The sequence below is a fragment of the Magallana gigas genome, chromosome 3 (genome assembly GCF_963853765.1).
Source record: "Magallana gigas chromosome 3, xbMagGiga1.1, whole genome shotgun sequence".
Classification (NCBI taxonomy): Eukaryota; Metazoa; Mollusca; class Bivalvia; order Ostreida; family Ostreidae; genus Magallana; species Magallana gigas.
Genome location: NC_088855.1, coordinates 9,849,811 through 9,866,031, shown reverse-complemented (window position 1 = coordinate 9,866,031; position 16,221 = coordinate 9,849,811). Strand labels below are relative to the sequence as shown.

Below are 16,221 nucleotides of genomic sequence, written 5' to 3'. Positions count from 1 at the left end.
ATCAGAATCGAAATAGAATTCAAAGTTTTATTTTGATTTCCCTCCTTTAAATACTGCTTTAATCTTTTCATTTTTTTTTAAATTTTAATTTATCAACTTTGTGACATTTGTGTCCCAATCCCTTTTGGCAATTGTCCCACAGATTATGTTGCTGTGTACATTTTAACTTGACAAAAAACGAGGAAGTTTTAGGTTACACATTAAGAAATCTGACAAGTGAAACATATCAATAAAGGACTCAGAGGACTTACAAATTGCACTTTTCAAACTGTGGGGAAATGTTACTTTAATTTGCTTTTAATATGATATTTTTATCTCAGAACTAGTCGTTTTCAAGGCATTAATTTTTCCATTTCAGAGTTTAATTATGCACATTCCAAATCACGTTTATGTTAAAAGAAAATGCAAGTGAATATTTTCCCCTTATAACAATGTTTTAAGTAGGACAAGGAGAAAGATCGTTTTCTTGTTTTAGTAAATTAAAGAGTAATTATTTACTTTTTTGTTGTATGTAGGTAGCAAGCCGCCCGGATACTTAGTTTCAATTTTTAGTCCCCTACCGGTTTTCACCTGAGGTGACTATAGCTTTCCTCTGCGTCCGTCAGTCCGTCCGTCTGTCTGTCCGTCCGTCTCTCTGTCTGTCTGTCTGTCCGTCCGTCTGTCTGTCCCACTTCAGTTTTCCACACTTTTTTCTTTATGCGTTAGAGGAATAATATGAAATTTGCTGAACAGCGTCCGTCTGTCTGTCCGTCCGTGTCTCTGTCTGTCTGTCTGTCCGTCCGTCTGTCTGTCCCACTTCAGTTTTCCACACTTTTTTTCTTTATGCGTTAGAGGAATAATATGAAATTTGCTGAACAGCTTGAAAATGTCAAACTACAGATCAAGTTTACACTTTTGTAGCGCCTGGTTGACATATTTTCGAGAAAATTAATTTTTTATATTCCAATTTTTTAATGACCGGGTTCAGTGTGTATTGAATAAACGAGGAAACGAGTCAGTAATAATATCGTGCACTGCTTGGACCATTCTTTTAATTGTTTCTAACAAACAAATAAGTTCTGTAAAATAGTGCCAAGCATTGTGTTGTAAATTTAATCGACAGGGTTTTTGTATAATTACAATCGGGTTCGTTATCGGGTTGGTCTGTTGATTTGGGGTACTGAAGACGGTAAGAAATGATATTCTGCATAACAGTGCATTATTTTCACAAATTTCTACAAACCGGTAGGAGACGTGTATTGCTTATGCAATACTCTCAGAATGCTTGTTCATGCAACGATTGCTACGTCCAAGCACGTATGAAATCCCTAAAGAGATTATCTTACATTTACATCTAATGTATTTCTTAATCCTTGTTCTTTAACCCAAATAAAGCGTCAAAAGGATCGTTAATGATTGTCGAACAGCACGCTTCTTGGAGTTCATATTTTAACTACAGGTATCAACTTATTGGAATTCTGATCTCAGCTCGAGCATGCAGGCCCGTGTATTAACCGCTCGTGATTAAACTAAAGCAAAGTATATAATTGGACGTAACTAGGCTTTTAACAGCTATATAAAATACACTCTTTTTCTTGAAAAAATTAAGGAATATATTCAATGGATGTAACTGTTTATGAATATTAGTACATTTTTGCAAAGGAAATAACCATTGTCATCTGTGATTGCTCAGTCTCTCACTTTTGTTATATTAACATTAAATAAGCTATTATTTATATATTATACTATATCCTAATGAAAGAAAGGCCTGTTGTAAACAAAATTTTAACAAGATGATTTAATGACTATTGATTTTAATTCTTATTTCCTATGCTATATACCACAAATGATGTGACTGTTATTTGCAGCGAGTTTTCATATATAAAGACAAGTCAGCAAAATTATAAAGAACCTCATTTTAAACCTTTTTCGTTAAAACTATTCTATTCAGAATACGTAATTAGGGTCTTCCGTCTTCAGCGGAAGACTCTACTATTATTCTATTGTTTCTTTTTCACTTTTCTTATTAAGGTCTTCCGTTTCCAACGGAAGACCTTATTGTTATTGCTTTGTTTCTTTTTCCCTATTCTTCTATATTATTATTTTTTTTTCCTTACAAATTTTGTGCACGCGAGATCTCGAAAACTACTCAATTGATTTTCATGAAACTTTGCGATCTAATAGATGATGATATGAACCGTATTGCAAATTTTTTTTATTGATGACGTCACTTTCTGTTTTGAGATATAGTCGTTTTATCGATTTTCAGAGGGGTATCTTGTCGGCAGTACTCCTCTTAAACTATAGCAGATATAAACTGGAAATATTCAGTGATGGTAGACGGAAGACTGAAATTGTGCATGAAGGTTTCAAATCATTTCGATCGCCAAAAGCGTTGAAGCTCGTCTGGACCCGAAAATTGAGATTAAAAAAACGTCATTATTTTTTCTGGTTTTATTTGTTTATCTCTTTTCTGAAAAATATTTTGTTAAGACATGTAATGTAAAAATGTTTATATTTACAAGACCTTTCCACTGATATCAAGAAAAAGGGGTTGGTCCCTCAAATTAGGGGACCAAAGGGCTCTAAAGTCTTTCATCTATAGCCCTTTTATAAGTGATATTTTGTGAACAGTTATAGAAGCAAATATGTTTTATAATCGATTGATGTGTTTCCGAGATATTAAGCATCAAAGATATGATGCGAGAGTCCGAGTAGGTCAGTCGTTAGAGTCGTGGACATGTGCCCAGGCGACCCGGGTTCAAGCTTCGGGTGCCGACATATTTTGAGTTGATTAACAATTTTGTCTTTAAAGTGAAGGATTTAATCTCATTTACTAAAAAATCGGACGGAAGACCCATTCGTTGTTCGCAACGAGAACGATCTAGTTTGACTTACTTATCTTGAGATAACGCTTGACTCTTGATTTACACATACATAAAAAGCGATATCGATACTCTGGAAAACCCCTGAATTGTTCTTGGGGATTACCCGTTACTTAGGTTTTGTAAGACCAGTCTAAAGTTTACATGAGTCAATAATAGAGGAGGTCTTTTTAGGTAATGACATACAAGATATCATTAATTTTAGAACTGATAACTTTAATCTTGCATCAGAAAAATAAATTGAAAAGAAATGACCTCTTGCATTTCTACAGACGTTTTTCAAGTTTATGAATTTTTACCTTGTAATACGCAACCAACTTATAATAGATCTTTTTAAATTTACTTTGAATAGATCGTAAACAACTCTCATTGTTCTAAACGCTTTAAGACCGAGAAAATGAGCACCGCCTTAAAATTTACCTGGCTATTGTACCCCTGTCAATCAACTGAATTGAGGCCCTAGATTAGATTTAGAAAATGGTTGACATTCGTGTACAGTATTGGTATAACTGCATTCAGACCTGTACCATCATATGTTTGTAAAATTACAACGTATAACGAAGATGTAAATGAAGAGAACAGTCCTTTGAAATTGAAGAGAACTTTATTAGCTTCATTATTTCCTCAAGAAAAGTGTATCAAGTTTTCTTTTCATATTCTATCCATTAAAGTTTTAATATTCTATCCATTAAAATTAAAATTAGATTGGAACAAGGCTAAAAGTGACAGAATTAAAAACTTTAAGGGATGTTCATCATAATTATCTTTACAATATTATCAACAAAAAATGTTATTGAATGAAAATTATAAAGTTAATTTTATTTAATTTTGTTTCTCGAGAGATTTCTTCATATATACTGAAAGTCAAAGAAATGAATAGTTTTTAATTCTAGTCTCGGACATAATTACGGACAAGTCTAATTTTGTTTTTTGTTTTTGTTTTTGATTTTGTTTTTTTGTGTTTTTTGTTTTTGTTTTTGTGGGGTTATTTTTGAAGAAGGGGGGTGCCAATCTTTATATATATATATATATATATATATATATATATATATATATATATATATATATATATATATATATATATATATATATCGTATATTTTGTTTTCTTTGTTTTTTACTCATGTAATTTATTTTTTGGTCCTGAAGAAGGGACGGGTTGTCCCGAAAATTTGACAATTTCTATTGTTCGTGTCGTTAGCCATTTTTAGTGCTTGATATATTCAGTTTACTGGCTTAGTATCTATATATAAGATCCGACACCTTAAAGATGCCTAGTGTTGTTGATTCTATTCAGTGCTTTATATATATATATATATATATATATATATATATATATATATATATATATATATATATATATATATATATATATATATTCTATTTTAAAAATATATATATATTCCTTTTTTTAAATTCTTTTTTTTTGGGGGGGGGGGTGGTAGCGGTGGGTTTTTTGCAGTTGTTTTTGTTTCCGACATTATGCAAATTACTAGCTAAATATATACAAAACTGATAAACCTAGCAACCTCACAAATATTTGGCTTGACAGATTAATTTTTTTAAACGATGTCGATTGAGCATCAACCTCCGTACAAAACATATGTGTATACATGTATACATTTATTTTTACTAGTCAAACAAAGGCAATTTTATTCTTTAAAGGTTTTATTAATAGTTTAAAAAAAAAAAAATTTTAGTTTTATTATCATGAAAATAAATGTCGTATGTTTATATCGGGTTTGGAGTTCAGACCGTAGTGTGTGTTTTTTTTTTATACAATATGAATTGGGAGGAGCACACAGGACATATTTTATTGTTTATTTCATAATTTCTAAATATGTTAAAGAATCTGCATAGATCCTTTTAAGTAGATTCTGTAAATATGAGCTCTGACAAGAAAGATAAAAGGAAAAAATGTGTTTCTTTTATTTTAACTACAGGTGCTACAGCAACACTGTTATTAGAAATTGATGATTGATTTAATACCTTTAGAGAAGCTATAGGGAATTAGATGTGTGGCAACCAAGCTACATGTACTCGTGTTTGCGTAGATATTAAGCTTTTTGTGTTTCTGTGGCTACTGAGCAATCGTTTTCTTTGTGTGGTAACTGAGCTGTCATGTGGCTACTGGGCTAAGCGTATACGTTTGACAACTAAGCTACTTGTTTTTGTGTGGCAACTGAGATATTAGTGTTCACATCAAACCCGATTGCAACAAATCAAAAGTCCGTCTAAGAAAATTCAAAGTATATCTTTATTAACTGAAAACAAGTCAGTAAGTGTTAGCAAAATCATTCATTTAATTCAATACTATAAGGTACACATCATTTTTATCTCTCAAGAGAAATCTAAGTATGAAAAGTTGTTTTATTCTACCTAAATTTTAAAATAAGATTCGATTAGCAATAAACTATAATTTAGTAAAGAAAAAATCAGTATACTGTGCCTTTTGAATTTGGGTAATATTTCATAATTTTAATTAGAGCTATTCTTCTAAAGGAGTTCAGTACAGTATAAAATGACCATGGCCATCGAGCCTTCTTATAAAAAATCTTCACATTTTAAAGTATAAGTTGCTCAGAAATGATTTGTGTACATGTATGTTATTTCGGGAAAGTTGTCGTTCGTACCACTTAATGAATACTCTCTCTCTCTCTCTCTCTCTCTCTCTCTCTCTCTCTCTCTCTCTCTCTCTCTCTCTCTCTCTCAGTTAAATTCTCCGTAAAACACTTTATAGCAGTCTTGTCAAATCATGCATACACACACACAAAATCACAAGAAATCTAAAACCAGTTTAGGGTAAAGTTTAAAAAGTTTTTTTTCAGTTTAAACAGTTTATAATATATGATGACTAACTTTTTAGCATTGAATCATTTTTTTAAAGATATAGTAACATAACTGCAGTAGTGTGTGCATATAAATTGAGTAACCCGCGTTAGCTGCATTTAGAGGCTATAGCTTTCGTAAAATAAAGATTAAGTGCTAATATTGACATTTTTTAAATTTTTTGCCTTGTCTGCAAATGTGATTTATACAAAAAAATCCTATTTTATATTATGAGTAAGTTAATATAAATGGAAAAACCACTGTGACAGACACAAGAACTTTTCTTTGCTCTGCGATGTTGCACTTTACCGTGCTTAACGTTTATGGCGTCACAATAAAACTCGACATTTTATCCTTACACATTGAAATATTTCATCAAAACAAACACAATCACAGTAGCAATGGCCAAAGATTTGACATATATTTGTACATAATATTCCGTTGATAAGCTGTTTTAATCTGCCACCTTTTTATGCACATTGATTGCATTTTGATACAAGATTGTTTTATTGCGTGGACCCTGAGGTCCACGCAGAAAATATATAAGCGAGGTTAAACCGGATGCTATGGGGGAAAATCCAGCCTGCGCATGAGCTAGCCTGGTTCCTGTGCGTAATGGGTAGCTCAGGGAACCAGGCTAGCACACGTTTATCTGAATCGGGATCGGGACTCCGTGCCATATGCCACATAAAGTTCAAAGGCGCTGTAATTGTAAAGTTGTCGGTAAACAGTACAGAAACAAAGTATTCCTTATAAAGAAATGATTGGCATGTGATATGAACTAGCGGTATTATGAAATAAGTTAATGTTATGCCGAAACTACAATATGCATCAAATAGCATAATTAGCTATGTTTTGTTGTTTTACGAATACACATGTAACTTACTTTACTTTTATAGTAGGCGAGGCTAGAGAACTTCCCGATTAAATTTGTTTAAGCATTTAACTCTGATTGAATAATTATGTCACTGTATAAAAGTTTAAATCTCAAGAAAAATGCTTCAAAATATGAAATTTTTTATTTACGCAAAGCTGTCACTGCATAGTTAACAAAGTAGTGCGAATCGTAATGTGTGTGCAAATAGTAGAACTCACCAAATGCCTGATATTATACATGCAAGCTTCATTCATAGATAGATCATAATTATTTTAGAAATATGAATCCTTTAAATTCTGAGATAAAAAGTCAGGGCTATACATACATGTATTCGTAATACAACGTACAAATTTAGTGGTTAAAAGCAGAGGGCTAGAGTCGGTGGAATCTCTGATAATCGTAAGGCTTTCACGTTTTCGTGGAAACACATGCAAATGGTCCACGTATTGTAGTCCTTTTTTAAAGGACAGCAACTTGTTTGAATATTAATGTAATTTAATACACTGTGGAGATCAATATACGAAGCTTTGGTTAAATTATATAGAAGTATGTAGTATTATGGTTTATTATTGATGTAAAAGTGACCTCCACTTTACTGATTTGTTTATCTTTTATTATTTTATGTTGTCGTTTTTAATAACTGACAATTTAATCCACCTATCTTGATGTTTGTGTTACTTTTTGGGTAATGAAAAATAGCGTCAATGAACTTGTAAATTACACTGGAGAACAAAAAGCAGTATTGCGTTTTCTACAAAACAAATTCCATGGACCCAAATCTAATAATGTAATAAATGGAAATTAAGATCACACTAAGAAACCGTGTGTTTGGTTAAAAAAGGAAAATGCCATTAAACATTTTAAATCAACCTGTTAACGATATGATTCATCAAATCTTTTATAAGTTATAAACATAACAATCTATTCATTTACAAGAATCCATTATTTGAGGATTATTGACCTTTTGTGAGACGCGGCTTCAATTTATTTTAAACTATCCATTGCCTCAAGTAAAGTTGCATTTATATCAGTTGCTAGCTCTACAGTACTATCTTCAAGACGCCACCTATCCAGCATGTGAAGCGCTCTCATTCTATCGTTATCAAAATCCATGTTAAAGGCTTTGATGTTTTCATCGTCAAATCCAAGTTTTCTTGCAAGTAGTTCCCATTTTGGCTCCAGTTTTGCGGACAATTCTTTTATACTTTTTTCCGAGAGAAATCCTGAAATAAAATAAATATATTGAAACTAGTTGTTATAAATTTCTATCATGTATCAGGATTATAGAGCTACGAGAGAGTATTAATTGTTTAAAGTACTTAGAATGATACCTTATTACTTTTACCAGTATATTTATGTTTATATTTTAACTTGTGTTAGTTGAAATTAAAGCTAAATCATGAAGAAACTAAAAAGTTGGTCGTATAATTTCTGTCACATATTTAATAACCAGACTGATAACAACCATTCATAAAAGGCATTAAGAAGGAATCTGTTTCTTTGGCAAGACTATCTTCGTCAAGCTCCATCAAAGATTCCAAAATGGTTGTAACCTGAAAGGAATATACAATTGTTTGATAAATTATATTATGCACTGTGGCTCACAGAGAATGTGCGTTAGTATGAAATTTGACACTTTTTAAGACAGTCGTCCTATCATTAGCAAAATAAAATACAAGACCTGTATTTGTTGTGCATTTCACATAAACTTTTAAATATTGGTGGCTTTGAAGCATCAACTTCAATGGGTAAACGCAAAATATTTGAATAAGGGGGCCAATTAAACCTATGATTTTTCAAAACTTTTTTAGAATTTCAGTTACAAAATTTTTACTGTAACAGAATTTAATTCGGAATGCAGTTACAATCAAAGTACTGAAGTACAGAAAGCCGGGCTGTTTTGTGTGTCTTTATCATGTTTATGCATACTGTGTAGTAAAGACTGAAGATCTCTCTCTCTCTCTCTCTCTCTCTCTCTCTCTCTCTCTCTCTCTCTCTCTCTCTCTCACGCTTTTAATGTCGGCAAAGCGTCAGATAGCGACCACATTTTATAAGCGGCTATTAACAAAAATATGTCTGTCTAGTAGAAAAAAGTTCAACAGTTGCTGCCTTGAATTTTGCAACAAGCGTTATATATTCAATCCCCATTTCTCCTACGCGCAGCAAAGTAGTTCATGGAAATTCAGGCGCATTGTATGTGTCCAAAATGCATAGTGTTGTTTTAAAACACGTTATTAATAAGAAAACTAAAAAAAATAGACAATTCTCTCAAAAAAAAAAAAAAAGAAACAAAATGCCAACACTTTTTACAAAACTTGGCTCTTTGTGTAACTATTTTTTAGAGCGGAAGCTTTTACTTTGACACTGTTTGGTTTTTTGTTTACTTTTGAAGTTGTGCTTTTTATAGTAACATTGGCGATTTGCCTGCCTACAGCCAGGACTCTGCTTTCAGCAGAGCCCGGCTAAAAATCATCTGAAAATAGGGTAGAAAGGTGGACGTTGATATTTATTAAGAAAACATGGTATGTAATTAATCAAGAAATCTCTACTTTGTTTTCTTGTTTTGGTCTTTGGCTTGCCAAGCTCATAATGAAAGCTTCACAGCATTTCCTTTCCGTGTTTCCTTCTCTATTTGCTCGATTTTTCAAAACCTTCACCTTCCTAGCGTCCATACACAGCTTCATATACAAATCATGTTTGTCTGGTGATCCACGTTTTGTCAGTTGCCATGCAAGGTATTTCGCGGCTGCTTTCACTTAAAAAATCAGACATTAAATGGAAGCAACTAAATCAAGTTTTATTTCAGACAATGTTGAATCAAATTATTTTGAAAAAGTACCTGGTACATCAAGTGTTAATGGTGCATATCTCTGGGCTTCCTATAGTCATATAGAAAAAATATTAATATTATTATTGAAATAAAATAAACCAATATAATTTGTTCATGGTCTTTAAGTTTAACAAAGTCTTTACATTTCATATTTATATGCATGATTTTGCTTACAATGATAATTTTACTTGTTAAACGCACCTTCGGAATATGTATTAAAAAAGAGCCACTCCTTGGTGGGGACTGTGGCGTGTCTCCCACATTGTATGCCAGATTTCCCTGGTATGTCCTACTGGAAAACTGAGCCTTTTTATTTACAACATCTATTTGAACGCAGAGCTGGGCAGTATCAATATTCAAGAAAAAGCTCATCTGAGTCGCCCCGGAAACATATTTGATGTTCCCATTTGCATTGAAGATAACTTCTTCCGTGTCACATAAACCAAGCTCCACCATCTCCTCTGGTCCATCCTTATATCCCTGATTTGCCATCTCTTTTTGTGCGTCTCCACTCTTTGATTTCTCAACGCATCGAATGTATAGATCCGAGGGTCTCTCCATATGTTGTTTGACAATCAGTCGAACCGGAACTTGGTATATTCTTTGGTAGATTTCATTTGCGACCCTGCATATTTCCTCGTCTGAAATGCCTTTAGGTACCACAAATCCAATCAAACTAAAAGGAAAAAGGCGTTATATTTAGAAAACATAAAATTGTATAGCAACTAATCTTTTTGATAATATTTTAAGTCATACTTACTCGAAGTTTCTCTGGTTTGAAGGAATTGAGACGGTTGTATTATTTGGAAGGTTTGAACTCGATCGAAACTTCATAAGTTTCCATTCCTTGCTATCATTGCTCGACACCAACTGTAGTTTTGATGATTTAACATCTGAAAATATAGATAAATCCACTAGTACTAAGATATAAATTAACCCATTTGATATCAAAGCCGAGGCCTTATTTACACTAATCTATCACCATCATTATATCATGTACCCTCAAGATCACTCCCTAGCTCGGATTCCTCCAAATCAGTCAGTGTTTTCTGAAGAATCTGAGCCAGATGGCCCTGTTTAGCCGCTGATAAGGATTCCACCAGTGCCTTAAACCCAGACTCACTTGCCGTTTTAAACGATTCTAATAATTCCCTTGCCTTTGCTTCATTTGATGCTCTACTCTGAAATAATAAAAGTTTCCAAATTATGATGGAGAGAGATTTTTGAAACTGATTAGAACATTACATTTTTAGCTCACTTGATCTAAATTTTTACAAGGGAATAAAAAATGAGAAATTTGTGAAAATCTTGTTCTCAAAAAACTGATATAACTAAAGGGGTTTATTGTGAAAAATTTAAAGATCATTTTAAACAAGATCTTCTCTAGAAGGTTGACATTCATACCATAAAACTAGTATGTTTAAAGTTATGGTTATTGCTGCTCAGATGAGCTATATATGTGGCATATGTTTTAGTAAGACTTTAGATAATCAATAAGTGTGGTCATTTATATTTGCCATTTCTAACTTTAAAGGATGTGTTTTGTTATCTGTTGATTTTCAAACGTTAACTACTCTCAGTTCTTTGAGTATCTCCAAAAAAATAACGTTAATATTTACCATATTTTTGTAACATCATGACCATATTTCATACCAAAACTTAGCTTGAGAGACAATATTTTGTTCTATCATACCTGGATTTTATTGATTATTTGCTCTGTTAGTACTGATTTTGATTGAAGTTTGTCAATCACATCATCAACAGCCATGTCTGTTACAAGCTTGTTTGCGCACTGATGAATTGCTCTTCCATGGAGTGATTCTGAAAATTCTGTTAAAAGTAAAATTCTGTATTAAAACTTCGTATTCTAAAAGCTTTGTTTCGTATCTGTATTCCCTCAACCCATGTTAGATTTCTTTATTGACAATGGATGTAGGGGTAATATGAATGTTGGTTTAAATCATATTCAGATTATTTTGAAATAGGTTTTTTTAATACTAAGAGATTGTTTTTACTCTCATTTACTCTATTGTATGTATCGGAATTTACGACAAGATTACCATTTAAGTTTTTAAAAAAAGAATAGAAATGGTTAAAAAGTGGTCAATAGTTTCAGTGCCAAGTCTTTGTCGATTGATTACTCAAAATCACAAAACAAATATCCTAATATTTTTCTAAATAAATTGAAATATGCTTCATTGTTCAATATTTCCTACTATAATTGTCTCCCCGTGAATCAAAAGAGTATTAATTTGCGATTTGTTGAACGGTATTTGTTTTTAGTGTTTGTGGTATAGGGTAAAAATTATCTTTATTCGCCTCCTGCTGTAAAATATCACAAAAAATATTTGGTTCATTTCATATTACACAGATATCTTTCCTTAGTTTATTAAAATTAATTCGATTTCTAATTAGATTAGTTTGAAAAAAAATAATAATAGAAGATTTTGATAACATGCGAAAAATTATTTTTCGGTATGTCCTACACAATAGCATCGTTCTCATTCATCTCAGTCTGATCAGTTTTGAATATGTCTACCTAACTTTCAATTGTTAAACTTTGATGTTTCGAAGTTTGCGAGACTGGGTGAGAAGTTCAATATCCTAAAATCTCCGCATGCAGGATATCAGAATAGAATTTTACCTGAAAGTCATGATTATGTAAGAAATTATTAATAATATCTCCATTATACTCTTTTCATTTCAAATACTATCTTTGGTGTATAAATAAAAAATCGGAAAATGTTGAAACAGTCTTGCCTGTCTTCTTGATGTAATTAGGTTGAATATGAAGCGTCACATCATTTTGGGTGTACTCATCAAACTCAACACCAAACAAAGGAGTTGCAATTCGTATGTGATTGAAATCAGGCTCTGATGATACTCTAGAAGCTAAGGCATTGTCCACCTAGTTTGTTAATCAATATTAAATGAATATATCACTAAAATGCTAGTTGGATAACAAACAACTTTTGTAAACTTGTGAAGGTTCTTCTATTTCAATTTATTTATTGGTGTCTAAGGCAATCAGATTTTAAATAATTCAGAAATCAAATCATGGACATTTCTGTTAATATACCTTTAAATGTGCACATATATCCCTCTTAAATGTTCCTTCTGGAATTCTCATTATTAAGTTTTCGTTGTTTGATGGGCGTATTTCTGCTGCATTGCGAACATTGTTTTTGATGGTAAAGCTCTCTCTTTTAGGTCTAGAAACAACGGCAATTTCTACCTTATTGAATTTAACCAAACTTGCTCCAACGAGTGGTACGTTTATCTGGTGAAATGTTTTGAAGAACGTTAAAGAGTCATGAACGTTTTATATATAAATGCATACTAGATAATATATATACATGTGAATATTACATATATGAACATCTTACTTCATTTAGATTAGCAGTCGGTGTTATTTTTTCTGGGTAAGTCCATTTGCTTCCATCAATCGAGATTTTTAACTTTATTTCTTTGTCATTGTCAATGGACATATAAGGAACAAATATTCTCATTGGAACCTAAAATACAAAACATTGTTATAGTTGGTTCTTTTAGGCCATGAGGACAAACGCAATTAAACACGGTAAATATTTTTCTTAAATAAAGATGTTTTGATGGATCGTGGGACTCGTTAGAGAGAACTCTTGGTCCGTTTATCCAGTTGAGGACATAAACACTTTAAAGTTTCGGTAAGGCTTAATTTTGACTATCGCAAATGTGTTACAGCTGACAGTTTTTGGTTATTATTACTAATATGCTATTATTTGTGTTTTCATTGAAAAAAAATTATTTCCCTAATATTGAATAGATTCTTACATCCATTACGAACTGGAAACCATCTCTTGGTATGATCTTCACCACTGAAGCTACAACAATTTCTTCTCTATTTTCTTAACAACGTTTTAAATCATCTGGTCTATCAGATGAAAGACAGCTCAAATCTTCTTTTGTAAACCCATGGTTTCCTTCTACCACAGTGACGACACAGCAAAGTCCATTGTGATACCCTTGGTCAGAACCCCTGTAATATCTGTCAAGAAAGATGTGATTCCTTTTTACTTTTAAAAAAATTCTCGGGGGGGGGGGGTGTGTAAAAACAAATTTTCCCAGATTGAGACAATTAATAACATAAACTCATCTCTTGAAAGAATAAATTTTGCGAAGATTTCAAGCGAAAATTTTTTTAGTTTCAGTCAACAATTTGATAGATCTAATACACTGATCTGACTTTAAACAAGACCATCATAACTGTGTTATAAAGTCATTTGTACTTATATACTGGCCAATTATTTGGATCCTTTCTTCTCATTTCTTCTTTCCTTTTACGCTCTTCCTCCTCTTTTAGTTTTCTCTCTTCTTCTTCCTTTCGTTTTCTTTCTTCTTCTTTTCTCTTTCGTTCTTCTTCTTCTTTCCTCTTTTGTTCCGCTTCTTCTCTCTCCTTTTCCTTTCTTTTTAATTCCGCTTCTCTTTTCTGTCGTTCTTCTTCCTCTTTCCGTTTCTTCTCTTCTTCTTCCTTTCTTCGTTCTTCCTCTTCTTTTCTTTTCCGGTCTCCCTCCTCTTTTCTTTTTCGCTCTTCTTCCTCTTCTTGTCTTTTTCGTTCTTCTTCTTTTCTTTTTCTCTCCTCTTCTTCTATTCTTTTTCTCTCCTCTTCTTCTATTCTTTTTCGTTCTTCCTCTTCTTTTCTTTTTCGTTCTTCTTCCTCTTTTCTCTTTCGTTCTTCCTCCTCTCTTCTCTTTTGTTCTTCTGCCTCTTTTCTTTTTCGCTCCTCTTCTTCTTTTCTTCTTCGTTCCGTCTCTTCTCTTTCCTTTTCTCTCTTTTTCCTGTCCTCTTCTCTTTTTCGTTTCTCTGCTTCTTCCTTTGCTTTGCGTTTCTTTCGTTCTTTAGCATTTTCAAGACTATCAGACCAAGTTCTTAAAGCTGACGCAATGCTGTTCACATCACTGTTTGTTACTGTTATATCAGTTTTAGCTTTTGCAAGGACGTCTTCCGTTTGGTTCAACAATTTTTGAAGATTATGTTGTTGATTAGCTATTTTCTCGTATTCCAGCATAAGTCGTGCTTGTTCTACATCATAACGTTTTCTGTTTAATCAATATCTAAATTTACTAGTTTGCTTGTTGAATTAACATCAAACATCCATGCAAAGTTAAAATCATTGTGTAGTTATCAAAATTCATGCAGTTCAAAATTTGTCAATTTCGTAGTTACCCTCGAATTATTTTTCCATACGAATTATCAAAAATAGTCTTTAATTTTTAAATTTATAAGCAAATCAACGTTATTATATTACATAGAACATTATTAATCCAATATGAATAATTAAAAGACTTGGTCCCGTCGCATTTATTTGGTTCCACAGTAAACACATAAGCAAATCTTAATTTGTTTGGTTGGTTGGTTTTTTGTAAGTTTTTTTTTTTTGGGGGGGGGGGGGGGGGGGGGCTCGATAAAAAAAAATCCTTCTTTAACGTTTACACAGCTAGTTGTATTTTTCAAAAGATATAACCAGGATTTGACACTATACTAAATACTTCCATTTCCAAATGCTTAGATTTTAATTTTTGTGTGTTGAACTCTTAATATTTTAAACTTAATCAAAACTATTCAATTCTGGTCAAACGACCACAATAATGAAACAAATCCAAATCTTACCACAAAAATATCAAGTTTCTTATTATTGTTGCAGTTCATGTTATACCGTTGAAGAAAAATGCGTCAATATGTATTTTATGATATTTGCGATAACTTTTCATAACATTTATAGTTATATGATATGACAGTTTTGTTTCATCTCGTATATAACACAATTTCGTATTGCTCATAATCAGAGGCATGGGTTGTTCCCACTTTCAGGTTTTAAATTTGAGAATAAAGTATAACTGATTTTTTACATGTAATACTAGTAATATTACATTTATGAAAATACCTTGCATCTTGTTTTGCTTTAGTGTCACCAGACATCATTGATGGTTTAATGCCAATGAACTGCAACACGCTTGTAACGACATTCTTACCATTCTCTTCGCTTTTAAAGATCTTTGTATTGGTTTCTGAAGAGAGAGGGAGGGGAGTAAAAACATTTCCAGTGAAGAAAATTGAAAACAAACTCGTCTTTCTTTGTTCCTAAGAGAAACAAGAAAATTATGGTTGTGGTAAACTTCTTAACATTTCACCTGTTTTATTTCTTAACAACGACCAAAACATTAGACATCTCTATGATATTTAGTGCTTACTAAGGTAATGTATCTTTATAGATTATAAGAGCAGACCTTCCAGTAAAAGAGCAGTGGACAAATGTTTTAAAATATCTTTCACGAAAATTTATCAACAAAACCATACGAGTTTGTCATCACTGCCTTTATCATTCGATGTCCCTGTAAACAGCGACAAAATGTGTACTACCGACACAGAACTACTACAGAAAATACGTATCGCATCAGGAAAAATATAAAATTCCATGGTATGTAACTAAGGAGTATCATTTTAAAAATCTATAATTATGTTATTTGTTATCAACATGATTATTTTTGCTATATTTTAACACAGAAGTAGAATGTGTTATATACCTAGAATATATATATATATATATATATATATATATATATATATATATATATATATATATATATATATATATATATATATATATATATATATATATATATATATATTAATATATATTCCACCTGTATCTCAAACGACCGTGTAGTGAGCGACCAGCGCGCTAGTTTCCCTTCGTCATCGAAAGCAAGATTTTTGTCTTGCCTAGATGGCTCAGTGGTTAGCGCGGTGGCCGCTCACTGCTAGGAGAATTGGTTTCAGAGG

The 16,221-nt window shown here is 32.2% G+C and overlaps 2 protein-coding genes across 2 annotated transcripts; both read right to left on the bottom strand.

The window, feature by feature from the left end:
• Window positions 1-5,515: 5,515 nt before the first annotated feature.
• Window positions 5,516-13,351, bottom strand: LOC105328586 (uncharacterized). The gene is made up of 12 exons (XM_066078427.1): window positions 13,213-13,351; window positions 12,786-12,914; window positions 12,479-12,679; window positions 12,160-12,307; window positions 11,093-11,229; window positions 10,400-10,580; window positions 10,160-10,292; window positions 9,601-10,075; window positions 9,409-9,448; window positions 9,119-9,324; window positions 8,035-8,122; window positions 5,516-7,792 (listed from the first exon to the last, which is right to left on the bottom strand). Exons 1-12 carry the CDS (start codon window positions 13,216-13,218, stop codon window positions 7,554-7,556), a joined length of 1,983 nt encoding a protein of 660 aa, XP_065934499.1. The 5' UTR covers window positions 13,219-13,351; the 3' UTR covers window positions 5,516-7,553.
• A 306-nt stretch (window positions 13,352-13,657) lies between these two features.
• On the bottom strand, window positions 13,658-14,446 carry LOC136273294 (uncharacterized). The gene has a single exon (XM_066077701.1). It carries the CDS (start codon window positions 14,444-14,446, stop codon window positions 13,658-13,660), a length of 789 nt encoding a protein of 262 aa, XP_065933773.1.
• Window positions 14,447-16,221: the final 1,775 nt, after the last annotated feature.

Excerpts from the sequence above, each read along its gene's own strand:
- LOC105328586 (XM_066078427.1), bottom strand. Across the intron at positions 11,230-12,159 it reads TAATTACATCAAGAAGACAG|AATTTTCAGAATCACTCCAT; the intron begins GCAAGACTGTTT and ends TACTTTTAACAG. Across the intron at positions 10,581-11,092 it reads AAATAATCAATAAAATCCAG|AGTAGAGCATCAAATGAAGC; the intron begins GTATGATAGAAC and ends TTATTATTTCAG.
- LOC136273294 (XM_066077701.1), bottom strand. The coding sequence starts at position 14,446 with ATGCTGGAATACGAGAAAATAGCTAATCAACAACATAATCTTCAAAAA.